Below are 22,506 nucleotides of genomic sequence, written 5' to 3' on the forward strand. Positions count from 1 at the left end.
AACCGAAGCCGGATTTGAGTTCTACGGCTCGAAATCTACAAGAAAATGTATTTAGTCGAGTTTCGACAATGTCAAAATTTTTGCGAAATTTGAAGAAGGGGGGACCGTTAAAAAATTTCAATTTTTAAAAGTTGTCTAAAAATTACGAAAAAATTCAAGGACGTAGATTTCGACACGCTGATTCCAAAAATATAGCATATTGATGGTCACGAAGCAAGATTTTCGAAAAAATCGTTGCGAAATGCGAATTTTTGAAAACTTCAAAAATTTCGAAATTTCAACGGTCGATTCTGGAAAAACGGTTGCATGTATCAAAAAACCGAAACCGGATTTGAGTTCTACGGCTCGAAATCTACAAGAAAATGTATTTAGTTGAGTTTCGAAAATGTCAAAATTTTTGCGAAATTTGAAGAAGGGGGGACCGTTAAAAAATTTCAATTTTAAAAAAGTTGTCTAAAAATTACGAAAAAATTCAAGGACGTAGATCTCGACACGCTGATTCCAAAAATATAGCATGTTGATGGTTACGAAGCAAGATTTTCGAAAAAATCGTTGCGAAATGCGAATTTTTGAAAATTTCAAAAATTTCGAAATTTCAACGGTCGATTCTGGAAAAACGGTTGCATGTATCAAAAAACCGAAGCCGGATTTGAGTTCTACGGCTCGAAATCTACAAGAAAATGTATTTAGTTGAGTTTCGAAAATGTCAAAATTTTTGCGAAATTTGAAGAAGGGGGGACCGTTAAAAAATTTCAATTTTTAAAAGTTGTCTAAAAATTACGAAAAAATTCAAGGACGTAGATTTCGACACGCTGATTCCAAAAATATAGCATATTGATGGTCACGAAGCAAGATTTTCGAAAAAATCGTTGCGAAATGCGAATTTTTGAAAACTTCAAAAATTTCGAAATTTCAACGGTCGATTCTGGAAAAACGGTTGCATGTATCAAAAAACCGAAACCGGATTTGAGTTCTACGGCTCGAAATCTACAAGAAAATGTATTTAGTTGAGTTTCGAAAATGTCAAAATTTTTGCGAAATTTGAAGAAGGGGGGACCGTTAAAAAATTTCAATTTTAAAAAAGTTGTCTAAAAATTACGAAAAAATTCAAGGACGTAGATCTCGACACGCTGATTCCAAAAATATAGCATGTTGATGGTTACGAAGCAAGATTTTCGAAAAAATCGTTGCGAAATGCGAATTTTTGAAAATTTCAAAAATTTCGAAATTTCAACGGTCGATTCTGGAAAAACGGTTGCATGTATCAAAAAACCGAAGCCGGATTTGAGTTCTACGGCTCGAAATCTACAAGAAAATGTATTTAGTTGAGTTTCGAAAATGTCAAAATTTTTGCGAAATTTGAAGAAGGGGGGACCGTTAAAAAATTTCAATTTTAGAAAAGTTGTCTAAAAATTATGAAAAAAATCAAGGACGTAGATCTCGACACGCTGATTCCAAAAATATAGCATGTTGATGGTCACGAAGCAAGATTTTCGAAAAAATCGTTGCAAAATGCGAATTTCTGAAAATTTCGAAATTTCAACGGTCGATTCTGGAAAAACAGTTGCATGTATCAAAAAACCGAAGCCGAATTTGAGTTCTACAGCTCGAAATCTACAAGAAAATGTATTTAGTTGCGTTTCGAAAATGTCAAAATTTTTGCGAAATTTGAAGAAGGGGGGACCGTTAAAAAATTTCAATTTTAGAAAAGTTGTCTAAAAATTATGAAAAAATTCAAGGACGTAGATCTCGACACGCTGATTCCAAAAATATCGCATGTTTATGGTCACGAAGCAAGATTTTCGAAAAAATCGTTGCGAAATGCGAATTTTTGAAAATTTCAAAAATTTTGAAATTTCAACGGTCGATTCTGGAAAAACGGTTGCATGTATCATCAAAAAACCGAAACCGGATTTGAGTTCTACGGCTCGAAATCTACATGACCCCACACGGTCCATTCGGACCATTTTGAAAAAATTAAAAAAAAAAGGTGGGGCAGCATTTTTCTCGCTTATTTGAAGAGATATATCAAAATCATGCACGGAATGGTAGTCCTGACAAAATTCTGCGTCCGATGATACCCCACACGGTCCATTCGGACCATTTTGAAAAAATTAAAAAAAAAAGGTGGGGCAGCATTTTTCTCGCTTATTTGAAGAGATATATCAAAAACATGCACGGAATCGTAATCCCGACAAAATTCTGCGTCCGATGATACCCCACACGGTCCATTCGGACCATTTTGAAAAAATAAAAAAAAAAGGTGGGGCAGCATTTTTCTCGCTTATTTGAAGAGATATATCAAAATCATGCACGAAATGGTAGTCCTGACAAAATTCTGCGTCCGATGATACCCCACACGGTCCATTCGGACCATTTTGAAAAAATAAAAAAAAAATGTGGGGCAGCATTTTTCTCGCTTATTTGAAGAGATATATCAAAAACATGCACGGAATCGTAATCCCGACAAAATTCTGCGTCCGATGATACCCCACACGGTCCATTCGGGCCATTTTGAAAAAATAAAAAAAAAATGTGGGGCAGCATTTTTCTCGCTTATTTGAAGAGATATATCAAAATCATGCACGGAATGGTAGTCCTGACAAAATTCTGCGTCCGATGATACCCCACACGGTCCATTCGGACCATTTTGAAAAAATTAAAAAAAAAAGGTGGGGCAGCATTTTTCTCGTTTATTTGAAGAGATATATCAAAAACATGCACGGAATCGTAATCCTGACAAAATTCTGCGTCCGATGATACCCCACACGGTCCATTCGGACCATTTTGAAAAAATTGAAAAAAAAGGTGGGGCAGCATTTTTCTCGCTTATGTGAAGAGATAAATCAAAAACATGCACGGAATCGTAATCCTGACAAAATTCTGCGTCCGATGATACCCCACACGGTCTATTCGGACCATTTTGAAAAAATTAAAAAAAAAAGGTGGGGCAGCATTTTTCTCGCTTATTTGAAGAGATATATCAAAAACATGCACAGAATCGTAATCCTGACAAAATTCTGCGTCCGATGATACCCCACACGGTACATTCGGACCATTTTGAAAAAATTAAAAAAAAAGGTGGGGCAGCATTTTTCTCGCTTATTTGAAGAGATATTTCAAAAATATGCACGGAATCGTAATCCTGACAAAATTCTGCGTCCGATGATACCCCACACGGTAGATTCGGACCATTTTGAAAAAATTGAAAAAAAAAGGTGGGGCAGCATTTTTCTCGCTTATTTGAAGAGATATATCAAAAACATGCACGGAATCGTAATCCCGACAAAATTCTGCGTCCGATGATACCCCACACGGTCCATTCGGACCATTTTGAAAAAATAAAAAAAAAAAGGTGGGGCAGCATTTTTCTCGCTTATTTGAAGAGATATATCAAAATCATGCACGGAATTGTAGTCCTGACAAAATTCTGCGTCCGATGATACCCCACACGGTCCATTCGGGCCATTTTGAAAAAAAAAAAAAAAAAGGTGGGGCAGCATTTTTCTCGCTTATTTGAAGAGATATATCAAAAACATGCACAGAATCGTAATCCTGACAAAATTCTGCGTCCGATGACACCCCACACGGTCCATTCGGACCATTTTGAAAAAATTAAAAAAAAAGGTGGGGCAGCATTTTTCTCGCTTATTTGAAGAGATATTTCAAAAATATGCACGGAATCGTAATCCTGACAAAATTCTGCGTCCGATGATACCCCACACGGTCTATTCGGACCATTTTGAAAAAATTGAAAAAAAAAGGTGGGGCAGCATTTTTCTCGCTTATTTGAAGAGATATATCAAAAACATGCACGGAATCGTAATCCCGACAAAATTCTGCGTCCGATGATACCCCACACGGTCCATTCGGACCATTTTGAAAAAATAAAAAAAAAAAGGTGGGGCAGCATTTTTCTCGCTTATTTGAAGAGATATTTCAAAAATATGCACGGAATCGTAATCCTGACAAAATTCTGCGTCCGATGATACCCCACACGGTAGATTCGGACCATTTTGAAAAAATTGAAAAAAAAAGGTGGGGCAGCATTTTTCTCGCTTATTTGAAGAGATATATCAAAAACATGCACGGAATCGTAATCCCGACAAAATTCTGCGTCCGATGATACCCCACACGGTCCATTCGGACCATTTTGAAAAAATAAAAAAAAAAGGTGGGGCAGCATTTTTCTCGCTTATTTGAAGAGATATATCAAAATCATGCACGAAATGGTAGTCCTGACAAAATTCTGCGTCCGATGATACCCCACACGGTCCATTCGGACCATTTTGAAAAAATAAAAAAAAAATGTGGGGCAGCATTTTTCTCGCTTATTTGAAGAGATATATCAAAAACATGCACGGAATCGTAATCCCGACAGAATTCTGCGTCCGATGATACCCCACACGGTCCATTCGGGCCATTTTGAAAAAATAAAAAAAAAATGTGGGGCAGCATTTTTCTCGCTTATTTGAAGAGATATATCAAAATCATGCACGGAATGGTAGTCCTGACAAAATTCTGCGTCCGATGATACCCCACACGGTCCATTCGGACCATTTTGAAAAAATTAAAAAAAAAAGGTGGGGCAGCATTTTTCTCGTTTATTTGAAGAGATATATCAAAAACATGCACGGAATCGTAATCCTGACAAAATTCTGCGTCCGATGATACCCCACACGGTACATTCGGACCATTTTGAAAAAATTGAAAAAAAAGGTGGGGCAGCATTTTTCTCGCTTATGTGAAGAGATAAATCAAAAACATGCACGGAATCGTAATCCTGACAAAATTCTGCGTCCGATGATACCCCACACGGTCTATTCGGACCATTTTGAAAAAATTAAAAAAAAAAGGTGGGGCAGCATTTTTCTCGCTTATTTGAAGAGATATATCAAAAACATGCACAGAATCGTAATCCTGACAAAATTCTGCGTCCGATGATACCCCACACGGTACATTCGGACCATTTTGAAAAAATTAAAAAAAAAGGTGGGGCAGCATTTTTCTCGCTTATTTGAAGAGATATTTCAAAAATATGCACGGAATCGTAATCCTGACAAAATTCTGCGTCCGATGATACCCCACACGGTAGATTCGGACCATTTTGAAAAAATTGAAAAAAAAAGGTGGGGCAGCATTTTTCTCGCTTATTTGAAGAGATATATCAAAAACATGCACGGAATCGTAATCCCGACAAAATTCTGCGTCCGATGATACCCCACACGGTCCATTCGGACCATTTTGAAAAAATAAAAAAAAAAGGTGGGGCAGCATTTTTCTCGCTTATTTGAAGAGATATATCAAAATCATGCACGGAATTGTAGTCCTGACAAAATTCTGCGTCCGATGATACCCCACACGGTCCATTCGGGCCATTTTGAAAAAATAAAAAAAAAAGGTGGGGCAGCATTTTTCTCGCTTATTTGAAGAGATATATCAAAAACATGCACGGAATCGTAATCCCGACAAAATTCTGCGTCCGATGATACCCCACACGGTCCATTCGGACCATTTTGAAAAAATAAAAAAAAAAAGGTGGGGCAGCATTTTTCTCGCTTATTTGAAGAGATATTTCAAAAATATGCACGGAATCGTAATCCTGACAAAATTCTGCGTCCGATGATACCCCACACGGTCTATTCGGACCATTTTGAAAAAATTGAAAAAAAAAGGTGGGGCAGCATTTTTCTCGCTTATTTGAAGAGATATATCAAAAACATGCACGGAATCGTAATCCCGACAAAATTCTGCGTCCGATGATACCCCACACGGTCCATTCGGACCATTTTGAAAAAATAAAAAAAAAAAGGTGGGGCAGCATTTTTCTCGCTTATTTGAAGAGATATTTCAAAAATATGCACGGAATCGTAATCCTGACAAAATTCTGCGTCCGATGATACCCCACACGGTAGATTCGGACCATTTTGAAAAAATTGAAAAAAAAAGGTGGGGCAGCATTTTTCTCGCTTATTTGAAGAGATATATCAAAAACATGCACGGAATCGTAATCCCGACAAAATTCTGCGTCCGATGATACCCCACACGGTCCATTCGGACCATTTTGAAAAAATTAAAAAAAAAAGGTGGGGCAGCATTTTTCTCGCTTATGTGAAGAGATATATCAAAAACATGCACGGAATCGTAATCCTGACAAAATTCTGCGTCCGATGATACCCCACACGGTCCATTCGGACCATTTTGAAAAAATAAAAAAAAAAAGGTGGGGCAGCATTTTTCTCGCTTATTTGAAGAGATATATCAAAATCATGCACGGAATTGTAGTCCTGACAAAATTCTGCGTCCGATGATACCCCACACGGTCCATTCGGACCATTTTGAAAAAATTAAAAAAAAAGGTGGGGCAGCATTTTTCTCGCTTATTTGAAGAGATATTTCAAAAATATGCACGGAATCGTAATCCTGACAAAATTCTGCGTCCGATGATACCCCACACGGTCTATTCGGACCATTTTGAAAAAATTGAAAAAAAAAGGTGGGGCAGCATTTTTCTCGCTTATTTGAAGAGATATATCAAAAACATGCACGGAATCGTAATCCCGACAAAATTCTGCGTCCGATGATACCCCACACGGTCCATTCGGACCATTTTGAAAAAATAAAAAAAAAAAGGTGGGGCAGCATTTTTCTCGCTTATTTGAAGAGATATTTCAAAAATATGCACGGAATCGTAATCCTGACAAAATTCTGCGTCCGATGATACCCCACACGGTAGATTCGGACCATTTTGAAAAAATTGAAAAAAAAAGGTGGGGCAGCATTTTTCTCGCTTATTTGAAGAGATATATCAAAAACATGCACGGAATCGTAATCCCGACAAAATTCTGCGTCCGATGATACCCCACACGGTCCATTCGGACCATTTTGAAAAAATAAAAAAAAAAAGGTGGGGCAGCATTTTTCTCGCTTATGTGAAGAGATATATCAAAAACATGCACGGAATCGTAATCCTGACAAAATTCTGCGTCCGATGATACCCCACACGGTCCATTCGGACCATTTTGAAAAAACTAAAAAAAAAAGGTGGGGCAGCATTTTTCTCGCTTATTTGAAGAGATATTTCAAAAATATGCACGGAATCGTATTCCTGACAAAATTCTGCGTCCGATGATACCCTACACGGTCGATTCGGACCATTTTGAAAAAATTGAAAAAAAAAGGTGGGGCAGCATTTTTCTCGCTCATTTGAAGAGATATTTCAAAAACATGCACGGAATCGTAATCATGACAAAATTTTGCGTCCGATGATACCCCACACGGTCCATTCGGACCATTTTGAAAAAATTAAAAAAAAAAGTGGGGCAGCATTTTTCTCGCTTATGTGAAGAGATATATATATCAAAAACATGCACGGAATCGTAATCCTGACAAAATTCTGCGTCCGATGATACCCCACACGGTCCATTCGGACCATTTTGAAAAAATTAAAAAAAAAGGTGGGGCAGCATTTTTCTCGCTTATTTGAAGAGATATTTCAAAAATATGCACGGAATCGTAATCCTGACAAAATTCTGCGTCCGATGATACCCCACACGGTAGATTCGGACCATTTTGAAAAAATTGAAAAAAAAAGGTGGTGCAGCATTTTTCTCGCTTATTTGAAGAGATATATCAAAAACATGCACGGAATGGTAGTCCTGACAAAATTCTGCGTCCAATGATAAAAAATTTCAATTTTAGAAAAGTTGTCTAAGAATTATGGAAAAATTCAAGGACGTAGATCTCGACACGCTGATTCCAAAAATATAGCATGTTGATGGTCACGAAGCAAGATTTTCGAAAAAATCGTTGCGAAATGCGAATTTTTGAAAATTTCAAAAATTTCGAAATTTCAACGGTCGATTCTGGAAAAACGGTTGCATGTATCAAAAAACCGAAGCCGGATTTGAGTTCTACGGCTCGAAATCTACAAGAAAATGTATTTAGTTGAGTTTCGAAAATGTCAAAATTTTTGCGAAATTTGAAGAAGGGGGGACCGTTAAAAAATTTCAATCTTAAAACAGTTGTCTAAAAATTACGAAAAAATTCAAGGACGTAGATCTCGACACGCTGATTCCAAAAATATAACATGTTGATTGTCACGAAGCAAGATTTTCGAAAAAATCGTTGCCAAATGCGAATTTTTGAAAATTTCAAAAATTTCGAAATTTCAACGGTCGATTCTGGAAAAACGGTTGCATGTATCAAAAAACCGGAACCGGATTTGAGTTCTACGGCTCGAAATCGACAAGAAAATGTATTTAGTTGAGTTTCGAAAATGTCAAAATTTTTGCGAAATTTGAAGAAGGGGGGGACCGTTAAAAAATTTCAATTTTAAAAAAGTTGTCTAAAAATTATGAAAAAATTCAAGGACGTAGATCTCGACACGCTGATTCCAAAAATATATGATGTTGATGGTCACGAAGCAAGATTTTCGAAAAAATCGTTGAGAAATGCGAATTTTTGAAAATTTCATTAATTTCGAAATTTCAACGGTCGATTCTGGAAAAACGGTTGCATGTATCAAAAAACCGAAGCCGGATTTCAGTTCTACGGCTCGAAATCTGCAAGAAAATGTATTTAGTTGAGTTTCGAAAATGTCCAAATTTTTGCGAAATTTGAAGAAGGGGGGACCGTTAAAAAATTTCAATTTTAAAAAAGTTGTCTAAAAATTATGAAAAAATTCAAGGACGTAGATCTCGACACGCTGATTCCAAAAATATAGCATGTTGATGGTCACGAAGCACAATTCTCGAAAAAATCGTTTCGAAATGCGAATTTTTGAAAATTTCAAAAATTTCGAAATTTCAACGGTCGATTTTGGAAAAACCGAAGCCGGATTTGAGTTTTACGAAATTTCCAGAATCTACCGTTAAAATATCGAAATTTTTGAAATTTTCAAAAATTCGCATTTCGCATGGTTGTTTCACACGCACTCTGAAATTTGCTCTTTACACGAATATCTGAAAAATATTCGCTACTTTGGGTGGATATGAAGATCGGATTTGAATTTCCATCCTACCGACTGCGCCATTTCTGCAGACTAGTTAAGTTTGTTTCGGTATTACACAAAAGAGGCAGTTGTATCTTGGTTTAAAAAAATCGTGAGAGTTTATTTCTTCAAAAATGTGTACCATTGATCCAGAACTGCCAAAATGAAGTATGAAAATTTTAAGGTGGTTTAAAAATTTGTTTTCAAAATAATTATAAATAACGTCGATTCAGTTATTTTCTATTCTTAACGAAGGACAAATAAAACACAAAGTGCGAAAAAAATATTTATTTTTACACACAATACAACAAAAATATGAGAAGTTTGACCCCTTTTATTACATTCATCGACTCGCAGTTTTGACCTTTATTCACAATCCAACAACTCTAATCAAATATTTACAAAACACATTAGATATACGCTTGCTAATCACAATCGTGCGTTCTTCAGATTCAAAGAGTCGTATGATAACTAGACTATAAATACAATTATATGTAAAAAATAGAAACAACTAATCAAACACTGACGATTTGAAAAATGCGAAATAGTACGGGCGCCCCCAAGTGAGTACTAGAAAAATTTTGGAGTTGCGAGCTCCGTCAATGTCGTCTCTCCTTTCGCTAACAGTGTCCTTCCTTTCAAAAATCCCGAAAATGATCACACCTTTCTGGTTTTTCGTTCCAAGGTGGACTGAAGAATTAGCTTGACAGTACGCAGTGGGGGTCAACGGAGAAAGCGACGTGTGCAAAGTAATGGGTCTGTAAAACGTCGAGTTGTCCTTGGTGAAGTTCCCTTGAACACTTATCCTTTTGAACGTTGACGTAACATTGGCCATTGCTCCACAGCTGTCAACGAATTCGTTCCTGCAAGCTAATAAGGTGCAAATTCGGAAATTGGCTTCGAGTTTATCGTAGCTGACGGAGTCGTCGAAGATCATCAATCTAAAAAACGCGTTCAGTGCGCATTTTTTTTTTTATTATTTTGTTTTTTACTTGTAAATATCCGTGGGATTTTTCTGCCGCATGTCAAGCGTTACCTGGAAAGTGCAACAAAAATTCCCGTTGCAAAGTTGCGTCGACGTAAATTTTTTCGTCAAGTCGACGTCGTGGAAATAATATTTTGACGTCGTCACGACTGTGTGCGTTTTTTCCTTAACCTAGAACATACGTTTAAACTAGCTAAAACTACTAACATGTCTTACACTTCTGGGGCAAGTTTTTTCCGTTTCTAGTGATTTCGGTGGTACTTCTCGTACCACTAGCTGGCTTTTTACGCTATCATTGACCACTTTGGCGACTTTTCCATCGGATAAGTATATCCCGGTACCACTTCTCCCGTCTATGTGTCTGCCATAATTAGCAGCCAGGAGGTTAACCCCGTTAGCAACACAATAACCGTGTTGGATGCTCAAAGCTTGAAAAAGAACCACCCGTGGTGACGATTTAACGAACTCGGTACTTACAAATGTACGACGGTAACCACCCGAGAACGAAAATCACGTCAGTGACATTTCCACCCTCCAAAACCCTTAATGAAGGGTTTGCGAACAACATGTCAAAGCATGTGAAGATACCAAAAGTGACACCAAAGTCGGTCGAAAACGTGATAGTTTGATTCGGGGTACCAGGAGTCAAACCGAACTCGTTATACAAGTGGCTTTTATGGTACCTACAACACGTACTATACGATTTTTTCTCACCACAGTACTCACTTACTTAAGAATCAGGGTACCATTCCTGTCAAAAACCAAATTCGTGTTGTAGTACTTATCGTCGATTCGTTCGAATAAATTAACAACCAAGTAAACCCCGTTGTCTCTTGCTATAGTACCGATCTGCGCTATGATAGGACTTTGTATTTCAAGGGAGTACTCTCCGGGATTGGCTAGAGCAGACGTAGTGACCAGACCGTACTCAGGGAACACTATAATGTCGACCCCCTAGAAAAACCAATGTGGGTGTGTTTTGCAACTGTTGCAATTTACTTTGCTCTTGGCTTTGTTGGCGTACTTTCGGTACTCGTTCATGTTTTTCAGGATCGTCTCCTCCGCGGTGGTTCCGACAGCGGGGTAGTAGTGGACAACTGCAGCTTTATAAGCCTGTCCATAGTACGCAGACACAACGAAAAGGAGTAGAGTGAAGTACCACATGTTGCAAACTAGCGAGATTATCTCGAGCGGCGTCATTTATGAGTGTTATCAAAAGGTCGCAGGATAAGATTTTGGTTTATTGCGCACGTTTACAATCAATCAAGTCGGCCGAAAATTCCGAAAACTACAACGTCGCTGGATTCTTGAAGAGTACTTAGTTGAGTAGTGTCGAAAGTACTATGTAGTAAAGGTCTGAGGTACAAATCGAGAGTCAGAGGGTTGTAAAATGAACTGTTTTTTTCGACGTTGGTGCGAACTGACATCTTCGTGAATATAGTACCGGGTTTGATTCTTGCCCCACAACTGTCGTTTGTGGCGTTGGCACATAGAAGGAGGCTACAGACACGGATGTGGGCGGTGGATACGTCGAAAGGTACGACGCCGTCGAAAGCCATAATTCTAAAATTAAAAAAAATATACAGACAAAAATAAACCAGAAATTTTCTAATGGTACTTGTAAACATCGTCGCAGTTGGATTCACCCACGGTTAAATCAAACGTACAACAAAACTCATTGTAGCATATATTGGTACTCTGATTCGTCTGACTCAGGTCGATTTTCTTAAAATTGTAATCAGCGGCTCGAAAATCCCTTAATGTTTCATAGTTGCTCATGTTAGTGTCACGTACCACCTGTGGTACCGTTTTTCCGGGAACGTCTTGAATGAGTAACTTGCTGCTCGCTACATCCGTTATATGTATATTGGAAGTACCATCAACCAAATATATTCCTGAACCACCATGGGTGTTCTGTGGCTCGCCCAAATTTGCCGCCAGAAGGTTAACTTTGGTAGACGTGGAATAGCCGTGTTGGACACTCAAAGCTGAAACGACAGTACCGAAACTCTGGATTACTCTACTATGTAAACCTTACAAGCGTAGAACGGCATGGTCGAAAACCACGACGTTGGGTAAACCACATCGGTGATGTTATTCGTCAAAACGGTTCTCGATGGGTTAGTGTAAAGAATATCGAAGCACGTAAAGATGCCAAAGGTCACACCAAAGTCGGTGCTAAAAATGGTACTCTGGTTTGACGATCCCGGGGCGAGATTAGGTTCACCAAATAAGTTGATTTTGCGGTACCTATGAAACGTTTTTGAACAATTGTGTTAAAAAGGTACCCACGTGAACTACTTCTTAATCACGTTTCCGTTTCTGTCGAAAACCAAGTTCGTGTTGTAGTACTTCGGTGTTCTGGTGTCTACTTTTTCAAGCAAGTTAACCACGAGATAAATGGTTGCTTGTTTGGCCAGGGTGCTCAATTTTGTTACGATGGGTGCGTCGGGCGTAAGGGCGACGGCGTACCCTTCTGGGTCTGCCACCATGGTAGTGAGACCATACTCCGGGAAGACTATGATATCAGCACCCTAATAATCAATAGTACCAATTAGTTTGTATAAAGGTCGATTTATAAACTTGTCACTGACGTTGCCGTTGTTTTGCCCTTTTTTCTTAAGTGTGAAATTTTCAGAAATTCGCAGCGTGTCGAGATCTACGTCTCTGAATTTTTTCATAATTTTCAAACAACTTTTAAAAAATTGAAATTTTTTAACGGTCTTCAAATTTCGCAAAAATTTTGACATTTTAGAAACTCAAAACATTTTCTTGTAGATTTCGAGCTCTAGAACTCAAATCCGGTTTCGGTTTTCTGATACCTGCAACCATTTTTCCAGAATCTACCGTTAAAATATCGAAATTTTTGAAATTTTCAAAAATTCTCATTTCGCAGCGATTTTTTCGCAAATGTTGTTTCGTGACCATCAACATGCTATATTTTTGGAATCAGCGTGTCGAGATATACGTCCCTGAATTTTTTCATAATTTATAGACAACTTTTTTAAAATTGAAATTTTTTAACGGTCCCCCCTTCTTCAAATTTCGCAAAAATTTTGAGATTTTCGAAACTCAACTAAATACATTTTCTTATAGATTTCGAGCTGTAGAACTCATATCCGGCCTGGGATTTTTGATAACTGCAACCGTTTTTCCAGAATCGACCGTTAAAATATCGAAATTTTTGGAATTTTCAAAAATTCACATTTCGCAGCGATTTTTTCAAAAATGTTGCTTCGCGACAATCAACATGCTATATTTTTGGAATCAGCGTGTCGAGATCTACGTCCCTGAATTTTTTCATAATTTTTAGACAACTTTTTTAAAATTAAAATTTTTTAACGGTCCCCCCTTCTTCAAATTTCGCAAAAATTTTGAGATTTTCGAAACTCAACTAAATACATTTTCTTATAGATTTCGAGCTGTAGAACTTATGTCCGGCCTGGGTTTTTTGATAACTGCAACCGTTTTTCCAGAATCGACCGTTAAAATATCGAAATTTTTGGAATTTTCAAAAATTCGCATTTCGCAACGATTTTTTCGAAAATCTTGCTCCGTGCCCATCAACATGCTATATTTATGGAATCAGCGTGTCGAGATCTACGTCCTTGAATTTTTTCATAATTTTTAGACAACTTTTCTAAAATTGAAATTTTTTAACGGTCTCCCCTTCTTCAAATTTCGCAAAAATTTTGACATTTTCGAAAATCAACTAAACACATTTTCTTGTAGATTTCGAGCCGTAGAACTCAAATCCGGTTTCGGTTTTTTGATACATGCAACCGTTTTTCCAGAATCGACCTTTGAAATTTCGAAATTTTTGAAATTTTCAAAAATTCGCGTTTCGCAGCGATTTTTTCGAAAATCTTGCTTCGTGACCATCAACATCATATATTTTTGCAATCAGCGTGTCGAGATCTACGTCCTTGAATTTTTTCATAATTTTTAGACAACTTTTCTAAAATTGAAATTTTTTAACGGTCCCCCCTTCTTCAAATTTCGCAAAAATTTTGACATTTTCGAAACTCAACTAAATACATTTTCTTGTAGATTTCGAGCCGTACAACTCAAATCCGGCTTCGGTTTTTTGATACATGCAACCGTTTTTCCAGAATCGACCGTTGAAATTTCGAAATTTTTGAAATTTTCAAAAATTCGCATTTCGCAACGATTTTTTTTCAAATGTTGTTTCGTGACCATCAACATGCTATATTTTTGGAATCAGCGTGTCGAGTTCTACGTCCCTGAATTTTTTCATAATTTTCAGACAACTTTTCTAAAATTGAAATTTTTTAACGGTCGATTCTGGAAAAATCGATTTCAACTTCAATTTTCGTAAAAATTTTAACATTTTCGAAACTCAACTAAATACATTTTCTTGTAGATTTCGAGCTCTAGAACTCAAATCCGGCCTCGGTTTTTTGATAACTGCAACCGTTTTTCCAGAATTGGCCGTTAAAATATCGAAATTTTTTAAATTTTCAAAAATTCGCATTTCGCAGCGTTTTTTTAGAAAATGTTGCTTCGTGACCATCAACATGCTATATTTTTGGAATCAGCGTGTCGAGATCTACGTCCCTGAATTTTTTCATAATTTTCAGACAACTTTTCTAAAATTGAAATTTTTTAACGGTTCCCCTTCTTCAAATTTCGCAAAAATTTTGACATTTTCGAAAATCAACTAAATACATTTTCTTCTAGATTTCGAGCCGTAGAACTCAAATCCGGCTTCGGTTTTTTGATACATGCAACCGTTTTTCCAGAATCGACCGTTGAAATTTCGAAATTTTTGAAATTTTCAAAAATTCGCATTTTGCAACGATTTTTTCGAAAATCTTGCTTCGTGACCATCAACATGCTATATTTTTGGAATCAGCGTGTCGAGATCTACGTCCTTGAATTTTTTCATAATTTTTAGACAACTTTTCTTAAATTGAAATTTTTTAACGGTCCCCTCTTCTTCAAATTTCGCAAAAATTTTGCATTTTCGAAACTCAACTAAATACATTTTCTTGTAGATTTCGAGCTGTAGAGCTCAAATCCGGCTTCGGTTTTTTGATACATGCAACCGTTTTTCCAGAATCGACCGTCGAAATTTTGACATTTTCAGAAATTTTCAAAAATTCGCATTTTGCAACGATTTTTTCGAAAATCTTGCTTCGTGACCATCAACATGCTATATTTTTGGAATCAGCGTGTCGAGATCTACGTCCTCGAATTTTTTCATGATTTTTAGACAACTTTTTTAAAATTGACATTTTTTATCGGTCCCCCTTCTTAAAATTTCGCAAAAATTTTGACATTTTCGAAACTCAACTAAATACATTTTCTTGTAGATTTCGAGCCGTAGAACTCAAATCCGGTTTCGGTTTTTTGATACATGCAACCGTTTTTCCAGAATCGACCGTTGAAATTTCGAAATTTTTGAAATTTTCAAAAATTCGCATTTCGCAACGATTTTTTCGAAAATCTTGCTTCGTAACCATCAACATGCTATATTTTTGGAACCAGTGTGTCGAGATCTACGTTCCTGAATTTTTTCATAATTTTCAGACAACTTTTCTAAAATTGAAATTTTTTGACGGTCCCCCCTTCTTCAATTTTCGCAAAAATTTTAACATTTTCGAAACTCAACTAACTACATTTTCTTGTAGATTTCTAGCTCTAGAACTCAAATCCGGCCTCGGTTTTTTGATAGCTGCAACCGTTTGTCCAGAATCGACCGTTTAAATATCGAAATTTTTGGAATTTTCAAAAATTCGCATTTCCCAGCGATTTTTTCGAAAATGTTGCTTTGTGACCATCAACATGCTATATTTTTGGAATCAGCGTGTTGAGATCTACGTCCCTGAATTTTTTCATAATTTTTAGACAACTTTTTTAAAATTAAAATTGTTTAACGGTCCCCCCTTCTTCAAATTACGCAAAAATTTTGACATTTTCGAAACTCAACTAAATACATTTTCTTGTAGATTTCGAGCTCTAGAACTCAAATCCGGCCTCGGTTTTTAGATAACTGCAACTGTTTTTCCAGAATCGACCGTTGAAATTTCGAAATTTTTGAAATTTTCAAAAATTCGCATTTCGCAGCGATTTTTTCGCAAATGTTGTTTCGTGACCATCAACATGCCATATTTTTGGAATCGGCGTGTTGAGATCTACGTCCCTGAATTTTTTCATAATTTTTAGACAACTTTTTTAAAATTGAAATTTTTTAACGGTCCCCCCTTCTTCAAATTTCGCAAAAATTTTGACATTTTCGAAACTCAACTAAACACATTTTCTTGTTGATTTCGAGCTCTAGAACTTGAATCCGGCCTCGGTTTTTTGATAACTGCAACCGTTTTTCCAGAATCGACCGTCAAAGTATCGAAATTTTTGAAATTTTCAAAAATTTGCATTTCGCAGCGATTTTTTCGAAAATGTTGCTTTGTGACCATCAACATGCTACATTTTTGGAATCAGCGTGTCGAGATCTACGTCCCTGAATTTTTTCATAATTTTTAGACAACTTTTTTAAAATACATTAACTAACTAAATACATTTTTTTTGTAGATTTCGAGTTCTAGAACTCAAATCCGGCCTCGGTTTTTTGATAACTGGAACCGTTTTTCCAGAATCCACAGTTAAAATATCGATAGAGATCTCATAAAAAAATAAGAATTTTGCAGTTAAGCTCCGCCTTCTTGGCTCACTACGAATAAAAAAAATCATCACAATTGAGATAGGGTGGGTGGGCGGGGCTTCATTTTTCGTTTTTTTCTTGAGTTATGTAGACTTATTTTGACAACAAGAAACTTAAAACATGTCTACAATGGTAAATTTATGTAGTGATCAACTTAAATCCTCCCCTTTAAATACGACAAAACTTGAACATCAAAGTTACTATCAACGGCAACTTGGCAACAGAGTTTATAGATAACAATTTTCAACGTCAGGGGGAACTTCAACGTCAACAGCAAGTTTATAAATCTCACTTAAAGGTTGGTCGGTACTTGCCTGAGTTTTGGCTCGTTGGATGAAAGTACTATACTCGTTGAGGTTTTTGAGAATTGTATTTTCGGGGGAATCGGCTGTAGTGGGGCTGTATTCAACAACAGCACCTCTGTAGCCCTAAAGTAGTACCTAATTAGTACTCATCTAAAGCAATATTAGGGTTGTAATAAATGGTGACCACTTACATTTGTTAATTTGAGGTAATACAGAAAGCAAACGACTATGAAATACCTCATGTTCGATCAGACAAAATAAATACAAGGAACTGTCTGATAAGAAAGTTGTTGTTGTGGTGCAGTTTGAAGAAAATTGATAAGATAAGAGAGGGTCTGGTCAGTAATTTAAAACGCGATCAATTGCTTTAGTGACTTTACGTGTCAACGACGCAGCGATCCTCCACTTTGTAAATAAGTGTGCTGACCTACGCCTCTATGACCACCGCGCAACATGTGTGAAAATTGACGTTTCTGTTTGAGGTTATGTTCAGTGATCTCAATGTTTTTTACCAATTATAAACAAATCGCACCGGTGACTCAATCCTCATCACCAAACCCAAAATGTCGTCACTCGAAAATGCAAAAAACGCTAAAATCAACACCCATGGAGCACTAGATCCTAGGCCCTTTCTGTGTGAAAACACCCTCGAACCCTACTACTGCAAGGACTGCAACTTCACGACCCCTTTGGCCATTCTTTACAAGCTACATTTCAGACAATGTACATCTGAAATTAAACCGACTATCAGTCAACGTATTATTATCACAAACTACAGCTGCAAACGCTGCTATTTTGAGACACATTTCTCGCTACGATGGCTCCAACACGTAGTCGACTGCCCCCCAACGAAACCACGAAGACACCCACAAATAAAAAAGTGCGACTTTTGTTCCTATACGACAACGGGGAAGTCCAGTTTGAGACGACACATCAATTACAAGCACGCAACAGGTGACGAAATCCAGTGGTTCAAATGTCAGGTTTGTGTTTTTAGAACGAAAGAAAAGCAGCATTTGTCCAGACACATAATTAACAAACACACTAGTAGCGAAAATATCCAGTGGTACCGGTGCGAGCGCTGCCAATACAGATCCAAAATCCACTACAATTTAAAATTGCACGAAATAAGAATCCACGGAAAGAAAGAAGAAGCAGGTTGGTACCAATGTCAACACTGTTTTTACAAAGCCAAAACGAAATCCACTTTAAAGGAGCACGAAGTGTCAAAACACGTCAAAGATATCAGTTGGTTTAAGTGCTCCCATTGTGACTACTACACGAAATTTAAACGGTGTTTAGTGCTACACAAGCTTCGGAGACACGTCAGAGAAGAAGACACTCAGTGGTACAAATGTGACCTGTGCCCACACAAAGTGAAAGTGAAGAAAGACCTCGAGAAGCACATGTTTCTGAGACACACGGAGCCCGAAATCACCAAACGGTTTAAATGTGACCAGTGCAGTTTTGCGACGAAGCTGAGCGACGGTTTGAGGCAGCACAAAATCTACAGACACTTGAAAAGTGAGGAGATTCAGTGGTACCAATGTGAAAAGTGCGATTATCGAGCTAAACGTAAGGGGGCGTTAAGTGCACACTCTTTGATACATCGGGACAAAGAACAAATTAAATGGTTTCAATGTGACTTCTGCGCACACAAAACTAAGCGAAAGTACGACTTGCGCAAACACGAAGCCAAAATGCACGGAAATAAAGACTAAAATACAGTTGGTTTATTTTTTAATTACAAAAATATATCAAGTAATGACGTTGTGTATCGTCTTTAGGTGTTTCTTCAGGTGCTGTTTATGCTTGGTGCGATGGTCACAATGATCACACTCAAACCACTTCATATCTTTCTCGTCGGTGTGCATCAGGTTTTGGTGTCTCTTCAAGTACGCTTTAAACTTGGCTTTAAAAGGACACTGGCTACACGTGAACCATTCTTCAACCTCCGGTTCGACGTGTCTGATTTTAAAATGACTACGTAACCCGTATTTCGTTTTTGTTTTAAATTCGCACTGGTCACACTCGAACCACTCTATATCTTCCACAGCTTTGTGTCGATTAGTGACGTGAACCGCCAACTGGCACCTCCTCGTCGTCTTATAACTACAATGTTCACACTCAAACTTCTTCACCTTGTTGTTTTGTCTCAAATGCACTGTATTTAAATGCGCCTTCAAATCCCACGTGGCCTTAGTCCGATACGAGCACTTATCACACTCGAACCATTGCACTTCGTCCGGGTTGGAGTGCTGCCGCACTTTGTGTCTATACAAATCGTGTTTATATTTGCTTTTGTATGGACAATCTTCACATTGGAACCATTTGACCATTTCTGGTTGAGCGTGACAATAAATGAAGTGTTTTTTCAAGTTGGCGTTCAGTTTGGCTTGGTAGGGGCACTCGGGGCATCGCCACCATTTGATGCTGTCTTCCGGTAGGTGCTTGGCTACGATGTGGTTTTTCAAGTGGGATCGTCGTAAGGTCCTGAAGGGGCAATGTGGACACTCGCGCCACCGTTTTTGTTCTGGAGGGGTGTGTTTCGACATACTGTGCCACTTGAGCCGGGATCTGTAAATCGTTCCGTAGCTACAATTCTCACATTGTAGCCAAGTGGAGTCTTCATAGTTGCACCCGCTTTGAGTATGTTGGTACCAGTGGAGAAGTGAGTGGGTTTTGAAGTAGCAAGTTTTGCAAAAGTAGGTCTGTGTGGAGTACGAGGGGGCTTGCTTCAGGTGATGGGTTAAAGTGTGTTGACTGAAGAGGAGCGACAAGTCGGTGAAAAAGCCACAATGCTTGCAATGGTATTTTTCTAGGGTGGCTTTGTAACAACTAAAAAGGTTGTCAAATGGTTCTTGTTTGATACCTTCGGGACTAAGCATTTTTTAAAACTTGGGTGACATAACCTCACTCTTCGTTGACATGACCTCAAGTGATGAAAATCAAACTGGGTTATGGTTAAATAAGGAAATAGTTGGAGTGTTTACGTAATAGTTGTGCTAAATTGGTTATAGTGCGGCGCAAAGTGCATAGAAAACTTCCAACACGTGACGTTGACAGGACCACCTAACCTCAATTTTTTTTTTTTATAAAAAATTAAGTGGAAAGTTTTACCATTGTTTCCGAAATGATTAATTGTCGCTATTGTAAACCAGAATCAGAGCATTAGCAGAGAACATACAGAAGCGTCATAGTTTAAATTAAATGACGGTTGAGGACTCCTCGACTTATGTTGGCAACAGTGTTTGTTTCTAACTAGGAATAAAATTAACTAGAAAAAATGTCAATTTTTTTTCAACTTCACTTTTTTGATTTTTCGATTTCTCAATTTTTTAATTTCTCAGTTTTTGGACATTTCAGTTTTGGGATTTTCAGTTTATTTGTTATTCAATTTTTCGATCTTACGATTTTGCAGGTTTTTTATTTTTCGATTTTTCGATTTTTTTAAGGTTTCGATATTTCGACTTCACTTTTTTGATTCCCAATTTTTCGATTCTTTAGATTCTCAGTTTTTGGATATTTCAAAACTGATTTTTCAGTTTTTCGATTCGTCAGTTTTTCTTTCATTTTTGAGTTTTCGATATTTCGGTTTTGGGATTTTTCAATATTTCTGTTCTTCGACTTTTTGTCTTCTGGATTTTTCGATTTTTCAATTAATCGATGTTTTGACTTTCCGATTTCTTGACTTTCGAGGGTTTCGATATTCCTTTTCTTCAATTCTTTAATTTTTCGATTTTTCAAGTTTTTGATTTTTCATTTTTTAGTTTTTTTAAGGTTTCGATTTTTCGACTTTACTTTTTGGATTTTTCGACATTTTAGGTTTTCAGTTTTTGGATATTTCAGTTTTTCGATATTTCAGTTTTGGGATTTTTCAATATTTTGATTCCTCGACTTTTCGATTTTTCGACTTCCCGGTTTTAGATTTTCTGTTTTCAATTGTCGTTTTAAATTTTTCCATTTTTCAATGGTTTGATTTCCCGATTTAGTTCCTCATTTTTAGTTTTTCTTTCAATTTTCAATTTTTCGATATTTCAGTTTTGGGATTTTTCAATATTTCGATTCTTCGACTTTTCGATTTTTGACTCCTGGATTTTTCGATGTGTCGATTTTTTTACTTTTTCGATTTTTAAAATTTTCGATTTTTCGATTTCTCGATTTTTCATTTCAATTCTTCGATATTTCAATTTTTCAAGTTTTTTCGACTTCCCGATTTTGGATTTTCTGTTTTTCTATTGTCATTTTGTCAAATTTTCGATTTTTTAATTTTTCAAATTTGACTTTTATACTCTCAATTTTTCAATTAATCGATGTTTTGATTTTCCCATTTCTTGACCTTCGAGTGTTCGATTTTCCTGTTCTTCAATTCCTTAACTTTTTGATTTTTCAGGTTTTTCGATTCGTCAGTTTTTCTTTCATTTTCCAGTTTTTCGATATTTTAGTTTTGAGATTTTTCAATATTTCTGTTTTTTCAGGTTTCGATTTTTTAACTTCACTTCTTTGATTTTCAATTTTTTAATTTCTCAGTTTTTGGACATTTCAGTTTTGGGATTTTTCAGCTTATTTTTCGATGTGTCGATTTTTTTACTTTTTCGATTTTTCGATTTTTAAAATTTTAGATTTTTCGTTTTCTCGATTTTTCATTTCAGTTCTTCGATATTTCAATTTTTCAAGTTTTAGAATTTTTCAAATGTTTCGATTTCTTAATCTTTCGATTTTTCGACTTCCCGGTTTTAGATTTTCTGTTTTCAATTGTTTTAAATTTTTTGATTTTTCAATGTTTTGATTTCCTGATTTAGTTTCCCATTTTTAGTTTTTCTTTCATTTTTCAGTTTTTCGATATTTCAGTTTTGGGAATTTTCAATATTTCGATTCTTCGACTTTTTGATTTTTGACTCCTGTATTTTTCGATGTTTCGATTTTTTTACTTTTTCGATTTTTAAATTTTAGATTTTTTAATTTTTAAAATTTTAGATTTTTGATTTTTCGATTTTTCGTTTCAGTTTTTCGATATTTCAATTTTCGAATTTTTCAAAGGTTTCGATTTCTTAATCTTTTGATTTTTCGACTTCCTGGTTTTAGATTTTCTGATTTTAAATTTTCAAATTTGACTTTCATAAACTCTCAATTTTTCGATTTTTCAATTAATCAATTTTCCCATTTCTTTTTTCTATTTTCCTGTTCTTCAATTCTTTAATTTTTTGATTTTTCAGGTTTTTGATTTTTCAATTTTTCGATTTTTAAGGTTTCTATTTTTCGACTTTTTTCAGTATTTCAATTCTTCGGCTTTTCTATTTTTGACTTCTGGATTTTCCAAATTGTCTACCTTTTTACTTTTTCGATTTTTCAATTTTTGGATTTTTAAATTTTAGATTTTTCAGTTTTTTGATATTTTAATTTGTTTTGATCTTTCAATCTCTCAGTTTTTCAATTTTTCGAATTTTTAAGTTTTTTGAATTCTTAATTTATCGCGACTTGGATTTTTCGATATTTTAATTTTAACTTTTCGATTTTGGCCTATTTCGGTTTCTCAATT

At 36.3% G+C, this 22,506-nt stretch overlaps 4 protein-coding genes across 4 annotated transcripts; 1 reads left to right on the forward strand and 3 right to left on the reverse strand.

Moving 5' to 3' along the window:
* Positions 1-9,265: 9,265 nt before the first annotated feature.
* LOC135124188 (vanin-like protein 1) lies at positions 9,266-11,177 on the reverse strand. The gene is made up of 6 exons (XM_064049084.1): positions 10,977-11,177; positions 10,708-10,931; positions 10,455-10,660; positions 10,194-10,405; positions 9,985-10,148; positions 9,266-9,933 (listed from the first exon to the last, which is right to left on the reverse strand). Exons 1-6 carry the CDS (start codon positions 11,175-11,177, stop codon positions 9,504-9,506), a joined length of 1,437 nt encoding a protein of 478 aa, XP_063905154.1. The 3' UTR covers positions 9,266-9,503.
* Positions 11,178-11,197: 20 nt separating this feature from the next.
* On the reverse strand, positions 11,198-17,262 carry LOC135124189 (vanin-like protein 2). The gene is made up of 6 exons (XM_064049086.1): positions 17,159-17,262; positions 16,977-17,090; positions 12,279-12,511; positions 12,016-12,227; positions 11,596-11,965; positions 11,198-11,540 (listed from the first exon to the last, which is right to left on the reverse strand). Exons 1-6 carry the CDS (start codon positions 17,207-17,209, stop codon positions 11,237-11,239), a joined length of 1,284 nt encoding a protein of 427 aa, XP_063905156.1. The 5' UTR covers positions 17,210-17,262; the 3' UTR covers positions 11,198-11,236.
* Positions 17,263-17,530: 268 nt separating this feature from the next.
* LOC135124667 (transcriptional repressor CTCF-like) lies at positions 17,531-18,688 on the forward strand. Its single transcript, XM_064049901.1, has one exon. The coding sequence runs from the start codon at positions 17,531-17,533 to the stop codon at positions 18,686-18,688; it is 1,158 nt and encodes a 385-aa protein (XP_063905971.1).
* A 36-nt stretch (positions 18,689-18,724) lies between these two features.
* LOC135124668 (zinc finger Y-chromosomal protein 2-like) lies at positions 18,725-19,855 on the reverse strand. Its single transcript, XM_064049902.1, has one exon. The coding sequence runs from the start codon at positions 19,853-19,855 to the stop codon at positions 18,725-18,727; it is 1,131 nt and encodes a 376-aa protein (XP_063905972.1).
* Positions 19,856-22,506: the final 2,651 nt, after the last annotated feature.

The sequence above is a fragment of the Zophobas morio genome, unplaced genomic scaffold, assembly GCF_036711695.1.
Source record: "Zophobas morio isolate AGI-343-1 ecotype UQ-CSIRO unplaced genomic scaffold, CSIRO_AGI_Zmor_V1 ptg000007l, whole genome shotgun sequence".
Classification (NCBI taxonomy): domain Eukaryota; kingdom Metazoa; phylum Arthropoda; class Insecta; order Coleoptera; family Tenebrionidae; genus Zophobas; species Zophobas morio.